Consider the following 12,062-nt stretch of genomic DNA (forward strand, 5'->3'; position numbering starts at 1 on the left):
ACACAAACACGCAGGCCTGTATTTGAAGTGTCTCCTCAGACCGTGACTCTGACAGCTAACTTGGAAAGTATTAAAAGTATAAGGCTTTCATCAGTATGGTCTCAGTTTCCTTCATTGCATGGGACAGCCAAGAGCAGAATATCAAAGGCCTGTCCAAAAGTGGCAGGCTGATTGCTGGGGGATTTCCCAGGTCTGCCGTCCACATGCCTCTGAACAGCAGGCGTCCTACAAGAGAAGAGCACTGTCTGCAACCCAGGAGCCCTTCTCAGAAATGCCTTCCCTTCCTACAGGATCCCCAGATCCTTGAAAATGGAGCCCACTGTGGATGGGATCCCAGAATAGAAAAATGGCATTAAAGGACAACTGAGGAAATCGGAACAAAGGATGGACTTTAGTTAATAGTGATATATCGATTTTGATTCATTAACTGTGACAAACCAGATATTCATACTAGGGGAAACTGGGTGTGGGGCATATAGGAACTCTGTACTGTCTTTGCAACAATTCTATACATCTTAAGCTGTTCTAAAATAAAATGTTTATTTCTAAAAATTAAGAGTTCTGAAAATTTTTTTAAGGTTTTAGTGCCAAAGAATCCCTCGTTCATGGGGAAAATGGTCGAAGTGGACATCTATGAATCAGGAAAGCATTTTATGAAAGGGCAACCAGTATCAGACGCCAAAGTATACACGCCATCCATCACCAAACCATTAGCAAAGGGAGAAGTCTCAGGTTTAACAAAGGTAAGTAAAAGATACTTTCCTCTCTACCCTGCTAGTAAAACAGCAGCTGTGGAAGTGCAGTGATTCCACACCATGTTTCTGTTATCATTTATAGTTCCCTTTTTATGTATGCATGAGGCTTTAATCCTTTCTGACAGATTGAAATCTGAATTAGAAAGATGTGTTTTTGCTGATGCCTGTAGCTTTGCTTCTCTGCCTGTAAAGGGAATAAGCTGTTTCTGCTTCCAGGCTAGAAGTAGAGGGTAAAAGTCATTATTTGCAGGTGAAAGATTTAACATCGAAAATGATCTGAACTGGTGTGTTTCTGTGTCAGTAGATTCTGAGTGGAAGTGGCTGAGGAAAGGGATGTTTTCTTGCCTTATGAAGCTGTTTATCATATAGTAAAAACCTATAGCTGAATGGGCACTAAGCCAAGTTGTATATGCAGTTATGGTGCCTTTCTGTAGGGTGTTAGCTGAATATCTACTTTAGTCATGTGAAGTGAAAATTAAACATGTTTTTTCTTTCTATAAAAAAGTAACCTGACCCCTATTTTATACCTTGGTAAATATGGCTGTTTGCCAAGCTCTCTCTTACATTTCATTGAGCTACAGTTGTAAAAGCTGATGGAGTGTGAAATGAAAATGTGTATCACATTTCTAAGCATCATTTGATGTCCTTTCTCCAACACAATTGTTAAGAGCTCCAAAAAAATGTATATAGCAATGACTTAATGTATGGAGAAAAGATAGCTGATATTTATCTGGCCATGTAATTCCCAAATTGTTTTAATCTCTGTATTATATTTTCTCTCAAATTACAAGGGCATGTTCATCAAAATAAAGTATAACTTCACTTTGGGAATAGCGACAAAGAGGCTACTGTTATCTATATTCTCACCGATTGTGGTCCTGGACTCTTGTGTCCGATAGGAGTGACACCTTCCTTGTGCTTGACAAGTACATGTGAAAGGTCTGCATGTACGGTCATCTGATCCATAGTGGACTGACATAGACTAGCTTTTGTCAAAACCCTGCCCGGTGTGTCAGCCTGCACAACCAGAAGAGAACTCTAAAACTCAATAAGTGTAATCTTTAATTCTTGCTATTTTTTTTTAATCATACGCGAGGGTTAGAATGGTTGGCCAGGAAGGAGCAGTATAATCTAGCAATTATATTGCTAGATATTTTGCTTCTAATGCATTAGTTAATACTTCAAATTTTTTTAAAGAAGTTGGCTTATCTTTTTATTTTTTGTTTTTCTATGTAATAAGTTTTGTAACATATATAGCACAAATTGTCACAATGAAAAGTGTTTCTCAACAAGGGGCAGTAGGGGGCAAATTATTTATTCCAAGACCCTGCCTGGTTAAATCCTTCATGTATGCCTATTGGAAAGGATAGTATGATAAAATATTATTATTAATAATACGTAAATAAAGAAAAGTGTTGTCCCTCTCTCAGTTCCTTAACTATTTTTGTTTTTTTGGTTTTTGGGGGGTTTTTTTTTAGTTGGAGTCTCACTCTGTCACCCAGATTGGAGTGCAGTGGCCGCTCCTGGCCACCACAGCATTGACCTGCTGGGCTCCAGCGATCCTTCCGCCTCAGCCTTCCAAGTAGCTGGAACTACAGGCGCACGCTACCACACCCAGTTAGTTTTTTGATTTATTATAGAGATGAGGTCTCGCCAAGTTGCCCAGGCAGGTCTCGAACCCGTGAGCTCAGGCAATCCACTCACCTCAGCCTCCCAAAGTGCTGGGATTGCAGGCTGAGCCACTGAGCCCGGCTTCAGTTCCTTAACTATAAAGTCACCTTCTAAAAGGGCAGCCCCATTTAAATTCTGTGTAGCAAGCTTTACTACTCTCCCCTCCCTTCTTTTAACCTAGGAAATATCATCAGTTCTGCCATCAGCCTAACTTTGAGCCGGTATGACCCAAAAGTCCTAGGTAAAGAGAGGAAAAAGGGCAGTTGGCTGCTGGTTCACCTGGGCCTCTGGCAATAGAGACTTACAGCATGCTTGCGACCAAAGGGGTAGGACTATTGATTTGAATACTTACATTAAGGGAATCTCATCAAACAGGTCTTGTATTACCATTTGTGACAGCCTATAAATTAATGAACATGCTTTTACTCTTCATTATTTGTCAGCTTTTAAAGATATGCCAAATTTGTTGGAGTCAAAAGGCCTTATTGAGTGAGTTTGCCCTCGTATTACACATGCTTTTGCTGACCTTATGAACCAAAGCAAGCTAAGCAGGAAGAGAGTAACTTCCATTTTTACAGGATTTAAAAGTAGATGGTAGGTCAGGCGTGACGGCTCAAGTCTGTAATCTCAGCACTTTGGGAGGCTGAGATGAGGGGATTGCCTGGGCCCACAGGTATGAGAACAGTCCGGGCACCTTGGCGAGACCTCATCTCTACAATGAACCAAAAAATTAGCCAGGCATGGTAGTGCACTCCTGTGGTTCTGGCTACTTGGAAGGCTGAGGCGGAAGGATCACCGGAGCCAAGCAGGTCGACACTGGGGTGGCCGTGAGTGTGTCACCCCCCTCCAGCTTGGGCGATGGAGTGCAACTCCAACTCAGAAAAAAAAAAAGTAGATGGTAGACATTATATTCATGTTTCAGGCCTGTTGATTTTTTTCATGGCTGATAAAGGTGCTGGAACTCTCGAATGGAGATATCAACTTACCTAGGTGTGGAGAGAACATGGCCCTGCATCAGATAGACCTGAATTTGCACCTGGACTTGCCGGTTTACCCTACGCATGTGATTCCTCTGAGCTTTAATTTAGTCTATTAAATGAGAATATCTACCTCATCGTGTCGATGAAAGGAATACATTCAAACAGTGTATGTAAACCACCTGATAGTATTCCTGACACAAAGTAAATAGTTACTAAATGGTCGTATTCTCTTCTCTTCAAATCTAGAAAGAGCAGACTCTGACGACTATGTGGGTACTAACAATTTGTGTGTGTGTGTGTGTGTGTGTGTGTGTGTGTGTGTGTGTGTGTGTGTGTGTGTGTGTGTTAGTTATTTGAGCCATTGTCATGCAGTACACATTGTATTTAGTAAGGAAGGGGGCCTTCTCTATTAGGATAATGTATTCAGTGCCAGAAAACCAATCTCATCAGAATTTCTCTTTCTGAATTTTCTAGGATTATCCTGAATTTTTATAGGATGATAGACTCCCCCCTCAGGCCTCCTGAATCAGAAACTCTAGGAGTGGGATCCAGTCATCTTTTTTAACAAGCTCTTCAAATTATACTGATACACACTGAATTGAGACCCACTCTTCTGGGAAAATAATTTTCAAGTTGGGGAGGAGTGTTTGATATTTATAAAAGCTATTTTAATGCAATAATATCAAGCTTTCCCAGTATCAACTTCAGAATCTATAGTTGAATATCACCTTGGATGATGGTATCTCCCACCTGTATATTAATAATTCTTCAGAAGGGTGTTATCAAAATGATGGTGGGGATGGGTGAAAGGCGTATATGTTTAGTGAAAGGGGCCAGAGGAATAGAAAACTTGAGAAAAACACAATTTTAACATGTTAAGAGCATTGATATTTTTAGCATGCTGCCATGTGCAACCTAATTTTGTGGTAACCTGCTTCTTGTGATTTTTTTTAATAAAATTGAGATTTCTATGGGAAAATTGCTATGCGGTTCCATAATTCCACCTGAAAAAGGACCTACTGTCAGCTGTACCAAATCCATGACCATTCACTAGTGTGAAAAATTATCTGAGAGCTATCATCAAAGATTGGGGTCGATTTTTTTTTTAAGTTGGGGTTTCACTCTGTCACCCAGACTGGAGTGCAGTGACACTATCATAGCTCGCTGCAGCCTCGACATCCTGGGCTCAGGCAATCCTCCCTCAGCATCCTGAGGAGCTGTGACCACAGTCGCTCACCACTGTGCCTGGCAATTTTGTGTGTGTGTGTGGTGACGAGGTCTCCCTATGTTGCCCTAACTGATCTCAAATCCTGGGCTCAAGTAGTCCTCCCGCCTCAGTCTCCCAAAGTGCTAGAATTACATGTGTAAGCCACCACACCCAGCCAATGATTTTTGTTGTTGTTGTTGACTCTATTATGAAAATCTATTTCTGAAAATGTTCAAGCATATGCAAAAGAAGAAGAAATAGTATAATAATCTCACATACCTATTACCCACCATTAACAGTTGTCAACTCATAGCCAGACTTTTGTCCTCTGTGCCCTTACTGTTCTTTCTCCCCCAACTCTAGTCATCTTGAAGGAAATCCCATTTCTCATTTTATTTCATCTAGAAATATATCAGTCTGTAACTCTAAAAGATAATGATTCCTTTTAAAAACATAATCACAATACATTATCAAATCTAAAAATAATTACCCATAGTTGCCTTTGGTTCAATACTCTGTTCCTACTGCTATGACCCAAAGTCAACATTTATGGAGGGCTTAATGTAGAACAAGTGCTGTGCTAAATATATTGCATATATTTATTCATATCATCCTCATAAGCCTGTGAGGAAGGTGCTGTTATTACCCACATTTCACAGACCAGAAATCTGAGCGTCAGTAACTCAATAACTCATCTGGAGTCACAAAACTAGAAAGTAAAGAAGCAAGCCAGCATGTATATCCAGATCCTCTAAGCCTGTGTTTTTGTTTTTTAATTAATTGATAAAATACACATAAAATTTATCATTTTAAGTATTCAACAGTGTTAAGTGCATTCATGGTGTTGTGCAACCAATCTCCAGAACTCTTCTGATGTTGCAAAACTGAAATTCTGTACTCATAAACAATAACTCTCCATTCCTCCTCACCCCAGCCCCTGGCTACTTCTAATCTACTTTCTGTCTCTGTGAATTTGATTACTTTAGATACCTCGTATACATGGAATCATATACTCACCAGCATTTGTCTTTTTGTGACTTGCTTATTTCAGTTAGCATAATGTTCCCAAGGGTTATTCGTGTCGTAGCATGTGTTAGAATTTTCCTCCTTTTGAAGACTGAATAACACAATTGCATGTTATGTCACATTTCATTTTTTCATTCACCACTGATGGACATTTGGATTGCTTCCATCTTTTGGCTATTATGATTAATGTTTGCTTTGAACATGGATGCACAGATATCCCATCGAGTCCCTGCTTTCAATTCTTTGGGGTATTTACCCCGAAGTGGAATTACTGGATTATATGGTTACTCTGTTGTTTTTAATTTTCTGAGGAACTGCCATACTATTCTGTACAGGAGCTGTATCATTTTACATTTCCACCAAGAGTGCACAAGGGTTCTAGTTTTCCCATGTCCTCACCAACACTTATTTTCTTTCCTTTTTTTTTTTTTTTTTTTTTATAGCCATCCTAATGGGTGTGGGTGAGGCTATGTTTGTAAACCTCGGTCCATACTGCTTTTCTCATTTTAATTGCAAGAGTCTTGTTTGATAACTTCTGGACACTAGTTTTCTTTTATACACTAGAGTAAGTTTATGCTGGATACAAAAATAAATAAAAGAGAGAAAGGGAAAAATGATGAGAAAATGGATGATATTAATCATCTTTTGTGTGTGTTCAGTTAAAAAATGATATTAGAGTTATAAGTTTGCCTTAGGAATACAAGAGAATATGAACACTACTGCTATCTTTTTTTTTTTTTTTTTGAGTTGAGTCTCACTCTGTCGCCCAGACTGGAGTGCAGTGGCCGCTCCTGGGCACTGCAACCTCGACCTGCTGGGCTCCGGCGATCCTTCCGCCTCAGCTTTCCAAGTAGCTGGAACTACAGGCACCACGCCCGGCTAGTTTTTTTCTTTTTTCTTTTTTTTTTCTTTTTTTTTATTGTAGAGATGAGGTCTCGCCAAGTTGCCCAGGCGGGTCTTGAACCCACAGTCTCAGGCAATTCACTCACCTCAGCCTCCCAAAGTGCAGGATTACAGGCTGAGCCACCGAGCCCGGCTCTGCTATCTATTTTAATGAAGGCCAGCTAATTTTACTACTGCTTGCTTTCTTCTTGTATGCCCTATGTTATAACAAATCATTTGACCCTTCCATTTCTAAGATCAAACTTAAAAAGTCAGAGCAATTCTGTGCCTAGTAGAAGATTTTAAAAAAGAACATTTTCTCTTCTAGTATTAAACTTACAAATAGTCGATTTTATTGCAAAGTTTTTCTCTTTCTGAATTCACTTTTGATAGTGAAGGATTGCTTTAAAGAAAGAAGAGATAGGGGATCTTCAGGAAGAGAGCTCAAGGAGTTGGAGTCAATCAGGTTTGGGTATAATTTACGACATTTTCTGTGATCATGTGCAACTTTCTTGAATCACAGTGTCTTCATCCATAGTACATTTAATGATTTACGGAGGATTAAATTAAATTATGTGGGCAAAGTACCTGATGTGTAGTAGGTATATTAACTCTTGGATAAAAAAGTTTAATAAGTATGGCTTTAAAAAGCAGTGATTTTCTGACTTTTAGTTTGGTTTTTTTTAATGTTAATTTTTTAAAGTACTTTGTGTCCATTAGTTTTTACTATACAGCATAGCATAGCAATTAAGAACATGGATTTTAGATTCTGATTATGTGGGTCTGAATCCTTGTTCAACCACTTACACAAAATATGACCTTGAGGAAGTTATTCAGTCTCTCTTCACCTCAGCTCTCCCCTCTGTGAACAGAATAAGAGTACCTGCTTCATAGATATACAAGAACATAGAAATGGCTTAGTAGTCAATAAATGTTGGCTCCTGCTATCATTATTAATTTTTTATTTTACTTTAATCAATGAAGTAAAAATTGTGCAATATTTTACCATTTCTAATGCTGTATTTATCAGCCATTGATTTTTGACAAAATGGCAAATGAAATCAGATCAACATAATGACAAATTAGCAGAAAGAGATTCCAGTAATACTCTCATAGCATTGGCAGTTCTTGTTGACACAATTTTTCCTCTTATTCTTTATGCCCCCTTTTTTAAAGGCGAATATTCCAGAATGGAGGCCTGGATCTACCATTCTGTTTCTTACAAGTTGAGGGAAGACTGCCCCAGGGTGTCTGGTTGCCACCTGTTTCTCATATATTGGGACTTTGATCCTAATAATGGATTCACTTGAGCAGTTAGATAGCTCAGCACCAACACAGACGACTGCTCTTGGAAAGGAAGCAGGGATTTTAAAGGGTGACATGGTTTGCCTCATTACCAGACAAAGGGCCAGCAGGATATTCAGGTGTACTGAGTTTTATGTACAAACTATACTATATTTTTAGAGCTGTGACCCTTGGGAAAACACCGTTAAAATGCTTTCCTCTCTGTCTAACATTCATTTCCAGAACCACTGAAGTGAAAGGGTCCATTAGTTCAAGGCCAGATCTGAAAAGCACATGAAAACTGCATTCATGAGGTTAAGAAATGGCTTAATAATTAAGTTAAAACAGTTGAGAGTGGATCTAATTTCAAACAGATCAGCTAGCCATGCTAGAAGCAAATGAGGGTGTGTTCCTTCCTACTTTTCCTTCCACCCCCCAAGATTTTGGCTTCAGTCCCAAGCAGTTTCCAGTTCCTTTTTTTTTCTTATTAAATTTTAAGACTGAATTCTTCATTACCTGTATGTTAAATTTGTGTCACAAACAATTAAAACCATCATGCATTTAATATTTTCTGCTATTTCTTTATTTCATGTTGCATCTCATTCATTTCTTTTGCATACCAGTTAGGACATATTTGAGTTCCACAGTCTATATAGCTTTTATTCTATGCTGTCAATCTTTTACTGGACATTGCAGCTGAACTAGTATGGTGATGTTAGTTCAGGCTGTGTTTAGTATGTTTACAATACCTCTCATGTACCAATTTGAGTATCATCCAAAGGATCATCAGAATAAGCTGATGCTAAACAATTAACTTTTGTTTCACTTGCATCACTAAATGTGCAATCACTGATGATAATTTTCCTCCTCCTGAGGGTTGCAGCTGGGCTATAGTGAGGGGAATTGCATGCCTCAAGGAACTAATTGTGCCTCGGTAATAATATTAGCTACCATTTAGTGAGCCTCTACTATAGCTTGATATTGAGGCTTTTTACTTGTTATTACCTCAGTTCATTATTCTCACCTGGCCGAAGGCAGCTAGATCACAATGATGTGCTCTTTACACAACTGCACATATCCACAGTGAAGTGTCAAAGGGTAGGATTGGGCAGGCGTTTTCCCCACCTTTCTGTGCTTTGCCCACACTGGGGCAGGAGCAGAAGGAGAGTGAGCTTGAGACAAAGGCCCGGGAACTCCCCCAGCAGGGACAACCAAAGACAAGAGAAAAGAACCAGGACCTCAGACCTAAATAACCATGGTCTTGGCCTTTGAGGAGCTTTGGTCTGGCTATTCTTCTGGTAATAGTGCTATTCTATTGTGACCCTCTTGGGGAGGGATTAGTTTGAGGGAGGAGGTCTTGTGTAGGTACTCTAGCTGCCCTTGCAACGTGATTGCTCTTGTGGTTAAAATTTTAAGGGTGATTTTTACCAAATCTAAAATGAATCTCTTATGAGCAAGAGCACTGACTGGGAAAAACTTACGCGAACCAAAGCCATATTTCAGCAGTAGCTGAACCTGCAAGGTCATCTGTACCCAATCTCCTATTCCTTCAGGCTAGGACTAGAGAGGCTGTCATCTCCTATGATGATTTGAACCCAGGTGTCCAGAACTACTCTTTAGTACTTCCTTTTTGACCTCATTATCTCTCCTTCAAATGTCTTTATCTTCTCATTCAGGTAACAGTTATCAGTGCCACAACCTTATGTTTCAGTTTGTCTGGGGCAGTCCTAGTTTATACCCATTATCATTAGTAATAATACCTTTTTCCACTCCCCACAGTATCTTGGTTGAGATGGTAAATTATATGGTCAGCCTATAGATTCCAAACGTAGGTCTAGCCTGTGTCAAGCACCACTTGGAATATAGAAGTGTAAGGTGTAATCTTGCCCTCAAGGAGATAAGTCTAATTGGGAAGAGAAGATATGTGTTATAGTCTGAATGTTTGTGTCTCCAAAATTCATGTGTTGAAACCCAATCACACATGGTGTTAGGATGGTATTAGGAGATGTGGTCTTTGGGAGGTGGTTAGGTCGCCAAAACCTTCACGAGGTTCTTTCAAAAAAGAGGCGCCTGAGGGCTGGCTTGACCCTTCTGCCATTTGAGGATACAGCACAAAGGCGCTGTGAACCAGAAAGCCAGCCCTCATAGCCACCAAAGCTGCCAGCACCTTGATATTGGACTTCACAGCTTCCAGAATGAAGAGAAATAAGTTTCTGTTGTTTAAGAGCACCCAGTTTATGGCATTTTGTTATAGCAGCCCAAATGAACTAAACAATATATACATATGAAACAAAATCTATAATATATTAAATGCTAAATTGGATGGCATCCGCTCATAAGGGGATGGAAGACAGGTGCTCTCTGGAGACTTAAGGTGTCAGGGAATATATGGGGTCAGGGTTCCTTGCAGACAAAAGAGAACGACTGAGTTTGTTTAAACAGGAAGAGGTTTATAAAGAGATACTAGGTGGTTCACATAATCATTAGAAGGACTGGAGAGTTGCTTAATTCTCCAGGGAAAAAAACACCCAGAACCACACAGGAGCTGCTAGTAAGGGACTGCTGCTGTCTCACCTGCCCCCACACAGGCAGGGGCCTCATGCCCTTCCACTTCCTCACAAAGCTCACTTCCCAGTCAGTGTCTCACAGCGTTACATCTGATGGTGGAACTTCGGAACAAAGGAGGCTGGAAAATGGGTTGGAACTTGTATTAGTGGGGAACTGTCAATGTGGGGAGAGTATTCAAACAGTTGCCAACAAGAGGGCTTCATCGATGTGGTGGGATTAGAACTGAACTTGGAAGGTGAGAGGGACTTGATCAGGGAAGTGAAGGAGACTGTTCTCACCGTGAAGGGAGCCTTAGTCAAGCGACAAAATGCACAGAATCAATCTGCTCTATGGGGGCATCTGTAAGCAGCTGGAAGACAGAGGGAAATAACAACATTCAGTATGAAGAGTGGGATCTCTGGGTTTTGAAGTCGAATTCAAAACCTAACACATTAGACAAAGCACATGTTATTAGTCCAAGATAAGTCAGACTGCTGCAGTAACAGATTAACCGTGAAATCTCACAATGGAAGTTTATTTCCTCCTCACACTAAGTGTCTAGTTTTATTTGGCAGGTAGTTTGGAGTCAGGGACTGTCTGCTCCATGGTCTTTCAGGGACCCAGGTTGACTTTATGTCCCATGGCAAGGAAAGGGACTTGCTGGCGAACCAGGCTTTCCACTGCCTGAAGCACAGGAGTGACAACCTAGTATTTCTAGTCACATCCATTAGCCAGAACTATTCACATCGTCCCATCTAACATCAAGAATCTATACAAGACATACTTCTGTATAGACAAGAAGGAGAGGATAGGAGTGAATACTAGAAGTTTCTACCACGTGTGGGAAAGTTTTTGAGCACAGCATAATATAGTGAAAGTTGTCTTTGTGAGGGAAAGCCTGTGTGAGGTGGGGCCCCTGGCTCGTCTACTCATCCTCAGCTCCAGGCCCTAACGCAGCACCTGCCCCATAGTTGGTGCCTAGCACACATTTGTCTGATGAACTTGGCTTTCAGTGATATGCAGGGTGGAGTGGAAGAGTTCTCCAGAAGCAGGGAACCTATATATTAGGTTGAAATGTTACTTCAACTGAGGACATTAATATATTCTTTGAGGGTTAAAAAAAAAAGTCACAGTCAAGCCACTCAACCTGCTCTTTGAAGTCATTTGACATCTTGATAAGCAGATTGCAAAAGCCCCTTTTTAAACTGATAATAATCTTGCAAATTGAAAATCTTTTCATGGGAACTATAAGGATAAGTATGTTACAGCAGGGCTTGCTTCTAACTGTACATTTGAGTTTCCTCCTTTCTGGTGAAAGTGACAGCTTTTTTCTCCTGTCGTACTCAGCATATTAACTTTGCATTGTGCCTAAAACAATAAAACATTATGTTTAAATAAATAAACAAAATAGAGTATATTCAAAGAAATAGAGTATGTTTGTTTTCTATCATAGTTTGCAGTGCTTTAAATGTAAAGGGCTTTGGAGAAACAAATTATCTCATGTTTCTCTATGGCGCAAATACAATCCTATAAAATTATTGAGAAACAGAAATATTCAATCCATATGTCAAGTCAGTTATCTGGGACAGGTATCTGCTAGGAAGTCAGCTCATAAAATTAAGATGCATTACCTTTCAGAATTGCCACCCCCTGAGAAAGAATTATTCAAAGGACAATAAAAGTGAAGAACCATTGAAGACTTTATTGAGA

General features: G+C 39.9%; 1 protein-coding gene across 1 annotated transcript in view; it reads left to right on the forward strand.

Moving 5' to 3' along the window:
* The window catches only part of LOC103273632 (threonylcarbamoyladenosine tRNA methylthiotransferase-like), a 235,262-nt gene that overhangs the window by 208,423 nt on the left and 14,777 nt on the right, over positions 1 to 12,062 (forward strand). Inside the window, exon 6 of the mRNA XM_008071068.1 lies at positions 579 to 743. Within this exon, the coding sequence (XP_008069259.1) occupies positions 579 to 743 (165 nt within the window). The remainder of the gene's footprint in view (positions 1 to 578; positions 744 to 12,062) is intronic.

The sequence above is a fragment of the Carlito syrichta genome, unplaced genomic scaffold, assembly GCF_000164805.1.
Source record: "Carlito syrichta isolate Samal-C Ts95f unplaced genomic scaffold, Tarsius_syrichta-2.0.1 Scaffold314110, whole genome shotgun sequence".
NCBI lineage: Eukaryota > Metazoa > Chordata > Mammalia > Primates > Tarsiidae > Carlito > Carlito syrichta.